The sequence below is a fragment of the Telmatherina bonti genome (genome assembly GCF_933228915.1).
Source record: "Telmatherina bonti genome assembly, chromosome: 15".
Classification (NCBI taxonomy): Eukaryota; Metazoa; Chordata; class Actinopteri; order Atheriniformes; family Telmatherinidae; genus Telmatherina; species Telmatherina bonti.
Window position 1 is genome coordinate 4,872,737 of NC_136613.1, and position 6,204 is coordinate 4,878,940.

The 6,204-nt window shown below is 47.1% G+C and overlaps 1 protein-coding gene across 1 annotated transcript; it reads right to left on the bottom strand.

Moving 5' to 3' along the window:
• Positions 1–1,064: 1,064 nt before the first annotated feature.
• LOC306766636 (putative 2-ketogluconate reductase) lies at positions 1,065–3,198 on the bottom strand (the record flags this gene model as incomplete). Its single annotated transcript, XM_079254440.1, has 5 exons — positions 1,065–1,218; positions 1,290–1,386; positions 1,449–1,627; positions 2,268–2,439; positions 2,823–3,198. The coding sequence occupies 5 exons, from the start codon at positions 3,196–3,198 to the stop codon at positions 1,065–1,067; spliced, it is 978 nt and encodes a 325-aa protein (XP_079110566.1).
• Positions 3,199–6,204: the final 3,006 nt, after the last annotated feature.

Here is a 6,204-nt window from a genome sequence, read left to right on the forward strand (position 1 = left end):
CCTGCACGACACCAGCACCGTGCAGCAAATTAAACTGTTGCGCAATCAGATGATCTCAAGGACAGCTCCAGTTTTCAGCGAGGTCACATCTGCTGTGGACTAATGTCCCCCCCCGACCATATGGGACACCTTCACAGTTTATAGGAGAAGCCCTGAGGGAGAAGGCGAGCCAGAGCCGCTCGCTTGCTCGCCCGATCGCCGAGCTTCAGGGAGGCTCACGCCCTTCATTTCTAGACAGCGTGCCCTTTTTAAAATACAATCACAGAGTGTGAGTGGCAGGCTGAGCACCGTCTGTCCTACCGCAGCACAGGTCCATGTACGCCGCAGACGAAACCTCACGGTCACCGTTTTCCTTCCCCAGGTTACGATTTGCTCCATAGTAAGGAATATTTACCCCATTATGGAGAATATTTACCCCATTATGGAGAATATTTACCCCATTATGGAGAATATTTACCACATCATGGAGGATATTTACCACATCATGGAGAATATTTACCACATCATGGAGAATATTTACCCCATTATGGAGGATATTTACCCCATTATGGAGAATATTTACCCCATTATGGAGAATATTTACCCCATTATGGAGAATATTTACCACATTATGGAGAATATTTACCACATCATGGAGAATATTTACCCCATTATGGAGGATATTTACCCCCTCGTGGAGAATATTTACCCCATCATGGAGGACATTTACCCCATTGTGGAGTAGCTGGTTAGCTCCTGATGGCTCATAGATACAAGCAGTTTGGAGTTTGAAGGTTGTCAATCTCATAGTTTGAGGTAAAAACTAACTAGAAGGTTACATTTTATTGGAGGGACGGTTCTTAGGACATTCTCTCTGAGAGGTTGATCGATGAGGGAACTGGAGATCTTGGACCTGAAACCAGCTCAGACTGGATTCTGGTCCAGTTCCAGTCAGCTGATGTTTAACCTTCTAACAATCATCAGCAGGATGTAAAGATTAACTTCTAAAGCAATACTGAGGGAGAACATTTCACATTTTAATCATCTTAAACTGGAGGAGGAGGAGCTGCTGATGAAGAGCTGGTTTACGGTTTCACTTCGTCTGGAACCGGACGTCCTCTGACTGCAGCCACAGCGTTTTCCACCATCCTCTCCACCATCCGCCTGGCTGTCTGGATGGTGTTGATCCCGATGTGGGGGGTGATGATGACGTTGGACATGCTGAGGAGGACGTGGTTCCTGAGAGGAAGCAGAGGAACGTCACTGAACATCATGCTGTGCTCCTCGCGTGGCTTTTAAAGACACCAGACCTCGGTAATGGTTCAGGATGTGTCACGTCCAAGGCCGCTGCCCGGATCCTCCCCGACTGAAGAGCTTCCACCAAGGCGTCCTGGTCCACCACCTGACCTGAGACGCAAAGATCCGAGTCATCGCCTGGTCAGGAACCACAACCGCAGTGGAGTTCTCACCTCTGCTGATGTTAACCAGCGTCGCTGTGGGCTTCATGACGGACAGCTCCCTGCAGCCAATCAGGCCTCTGGTTTCTGAAGTCAGTTTGACGGCAATCATCACAAAGTCAGAACTTCTGAGCAGGTCCTCAAGGTTCTTGCAAAACGTGGCTCCAACCGCTGCCTCGTCCTCTGCACTCCTGCAAGGAATAAACATCGCATTAATCTGTTCCAGGAGGATCAGGTTCTCCTGCACGGAATAAAGATCGGATCAGATTAATCTGTTCCAGGAGGATCAGGTTCTCCTGCACGGAATAAAGATCGGATCAGATTAATCTGTTCCAGGAGGATCAGGTTCTCCTGCACGGAATAAAGATCGGATCAGATTAACGTGTTCCAGGAGGATCAGGTTTTCCTACACGGAATAAAGATCGGATCAGATTAACGTGTTCCAGGAGGATCAGGTTTTCCTACATGGAATAAAGATCGGATCAGATTAACGTGTTCCAGGAGGATCAGGTTTTCCTACACGGAATAAAGATCGGATCAGATTAACGTGTTCCAGGAGGATCAGGTTTTCCTACACGGAATAAAGATCGGATCAGATTAACGTGTTCCAGGAGGATCAGGTTTTCCTACACGGAATAAAGATCGGATTATCAGATTATCAGATGAATGTATTAACGTATTAACGTGTTCCATGAGGTTCAAGTTGTCCTGCACAGATTAAAGATCGGATCAGATTAACTTGTTCCAGGAGGATCAGGTTCTCCTGCACGTTTCTGTGTGAAGGACTCAGAGAACACAAACATGCTGAGGTTCCTGTAAACCTCCGTTCACCTCTTGGTCCTGTTGTGATACACAATCCTCATGTCGAAGCCTTTACTTCTTTGCGCGATCTTAAATCCGATGTCTCCCATTCCAACGATCCCAAGCGTGGACCCTGAGACCTGGACTCCCATCAGACTCTGTGGGATGTGGACCGTCTCTGGGTCGGTAGCTATCTTGTGACCTACGAGGAAAAATAATAAAAACCAGAATGACTCATGCAGAGACGTCCAGGGAAGCCTGAAGTTCCCATACAAGCTGAGAGATGTAGTCCCTCCAACTGATCTGGGATCTTCTCTAAATGTCTCCTCCAGGTGGGACATGCATGGACCACCTCACCAGGAGCCAGATATGTGATCCAGGTCATCTGGCCCATCTGGAGTTTTAGCCCCGCCCCTCTAAAGAAAGCTTGATGTCACTGATTAGAACTGACTTCATAACCACAAAAACTTTTCATAGTTAGTTAGTTGGCTTGTTTAGTAATGAGGATGTTTATTTAAAACATGAAACAACACACACACACACACACACACACACCACCCTGATGGAATCAAACTTTGATCTCACCATCCAGGATCAGGCGAGCCGACGCCAGAAGCAGACCCATGGCTAAGTCCGCCGTGCAGTCGCTGACCACTCCAGGTGTGTTGGCCACTTTCACCCCCAGGCTGTTGATGAAGGCTACATCCAGGTGGTCCACACCCACCCCCCCGCTGGCCACCACCTTCAGGGAGGGCAGCAGCCGGAGCAGCGCCGGCTCCACTGCGGGACAATACTTCCAGTTCAGCAGAACCTGGATCTTGGAGGCGTGGAGCTTGGGGTTCTGCAGGAAGTCTACGCAGCTGATGATCTGGAAGTGTTGTTTCACGATGTCAGCCAGCTCCGGCAGGTAACCCTGATCGCCCCCCACCTCCGAGACCAGCGCCCACGGCTTCTCCTCCATCTCCTGAGTTATAATCTAAACAGGAGCAGAAGCAGGAGCCTCCCTCTGGATCCAAACTGGAGTCCAACCTGCTGCTCGTTCGGTCCGATCAGGCAGAAACGTTTTAGTCTTTAGGAGGAATGAACCTTTGACCAGAGTGGCTGAAGTTACACATTAAGGGAGACGAGCTCAGCAGGATAAGTGTAGGGCTTTATGATTCACAAATAATGGATGACAGGAAGTGCTAGCGAACGCTGCGTGCTGGAAACTCTCTGGCTGTCAACACACATATTGTCGGGTTTTAATAATGCAGCAGAGTTCAGTAACTGTTCCACTAAAACCAGCCACAAGATGCATCAGCATTCCTTCTTTTACTGATTTTATTTTTATCATTATGTTGCATTGGCACTCTCCTCTCGCCCCCGGGTGGCCAGTCCCCCACCACAGGTCTGCCACCAAAAGTCTGGTCCTGGTCCTGGTCTGGGTGCTGGACATCTCTAAAGGTGTTCCTGGGGTCAGATTTCCAATTATGCTTTCAGATCCCACCTCATCCAGCATCAGAGCAGCAGATTTCTCATAAGTATCAGGACATTTATTCATTTGATTTTATAGGAAAGTGTCCCAAAACTTATGTTTTAAGTGTACTGGCCAATCAGGGTTTTATAGATACAGTGACATGAAGGTTTGTGGAGGCTCCTTTTCTTTATTTTTCTTTTCTTTATTCTTTAATGTTTAGTTGATTGAAGGAAATTTGTTCATGTTGGACCTGACAGCAGGAGCTAAAGAGGTGATGGTACAGAAAGATAAAAACTGCTTAATAAAAAGCACCTGAAGGAGTTGAGCAGGACAGAATGGTGTGGTCTTCTTCTGGTGTTTTATTTTTTTTATGGTTGCAAACAACTTTATAGAGCCACATTACGGCTACTAACCAAACGGCATCCTCCGGCGGTTAAAAGTGAAACCTATGCGCAAGTGCATAAAACTGCAGTTCCCCCTTCATCCACTAGGGGCTGCAAAACAGAGTGAATCCCCATAGACTCCCATGTTAAAAAGACCAACTTCACAGCAGAAATAAACATGTTTACTACAGGAATAAACATGTTTACAGCAGAAATAAACATGTAGAACAACCTCGGTTTTTAGCCGGTTAACAATGTGACTTAGCTTTAGCCTGCTTACCTCCGTTAGCTCCTGTTATCTCTGGGTTAGCTCAGTTAGCTCTTAGCTACAGAAAGCTCGGAGTTCGCTTGATGTCAATCATCCACCATGATGATTGACAGCCCCCCTCTCAGCTCCACCTCTTTGCCCATATTTCTATTTTCCTGGAGAGACGACACGCATGCTCCTGCCAAGATGGCGATGGTAGGAACCGCCCACCAAGCTTCAATTCAGCTCTCCAGAAACCTACGGGTGACGTCACGGAGGCTCCGTCCATCTTTTAATATACAGACTATGCTACCAACCGGTGCCAGAATGAACTCTGAACTCAGCACTGCCCCCTGGTGGATGAACGCATGGTGGCGCATGGCGACGTTTGAAACAGACAACCACATTTAAGGGAGCAGAAATGGCGCTTTAGTCGTAGCTGTGAGAAAAGTTTGACCTGTTCGCAGTCAGAGAAGTCCCCTGCTCCAGACCTGCTCTGTGTGGGATCGTCTGTCTTTGTGTAACTTTCTAGCCTTGTTTCATGTGCCCTGTTTCTAGAAGATTACCCGGTTTTGACCCTGCTACTGCTTCTGCTACTTCCTTCTGGCATGAGAATTGACCTCCTGTTGCCGAACCTTGCCAGTTCCTCACCCTGCCTGTAGTCTCTGCTCCTTGGATCTCTTCCCTCTTCTGAGACCTGAGTATGACCCTGGACTGCCTTTGGAACCTGAGGATTGTGGAACCAGTTCCCTTTTCTGTAGGACAAAGCAGAAATCCTATTCTCCAGCCTCTGGTAAATACTTTTCTCTTCCCTCCTTCATCTCATCCTTGTTTTTTGGCTCATGTCTACTTTTTGTGTTGCAGACCCCTAACAACCAGATTGAGCCTGACCTTCAACACCATACCAGCATTTCAAGAAATCTGTATATTTTATGGCTGAGTTCTGGGTTCTATTTCTATATCATAAAAAGAAAGCATCAGTCGGTTCAAACGGACGTGTTTGTCGGAGGTATGGGGACATACAGGCGCTGGAAGACGTCGCTGTTTTCTGCCTGTTTTTCAGTCCAAGTCAAGGCGTCTGAAGGGAAAGCCGAAACAGACTTCTTGAATCCTGGAGATTGCCATGGTTTGTTCAGAGCAACTCATGAAAAGTCCTAAAAATTCAGTTTCCAGCATGTTCAGGACTGCAGCTCCGTCCATGTCAGCGACTGACAACATTTCTACGAGCTTCCAGAACCCGTCCAACAGAAGGAAGTGTGTGTACTTACTGCTTATTGATGAACAGAATGATCAAAATGCTCATTTCCATCTGCAGCCCAACGACAGAAAACTCAATAACTTTTTTGAAATACAACAGAAGTATGTGTGTACATTCAGAAATGTACACATATACACATACAGCTGATCTGTTGATTGGAAGCAATGCTTTGGAAGACGAGTACTGGCCATGCCGCGGTCCGTACGCTGCTCTTGGTTTGTTATTAATGGTGCTTTGCAGGTTTTAAAGCTGAACGCAGTCCGGCGACCGTTAGCATGACGTCGGCGTGCAGGCTGGACTTTGCTGGACGTCCATGCTGGACGACCTTAAGGCTCGAGCAACCAGTCTGAGGTGGCCCGCTGCAGGAACCACCTCCCACATTACCTGAAACACCTTGGCTTTTTGTTTATTTATCTGGCAACCCCCCTGAAACTGGTCCCCAGTTTAACCAGTGCCCTTTGAAACCTGCGTGTACAACATTCGTATTTCCAAAGCAAACATCTCTTTGTTTTTGTTTATTTGTTGTTTTTTTCTCTCCTTTCCTGCTCATGTGTTTCTATAACATCCCATTTTCTGTGTTTTCACACTTTCTGTCACAATAACAGAAAAAAGGCAGAAATTCT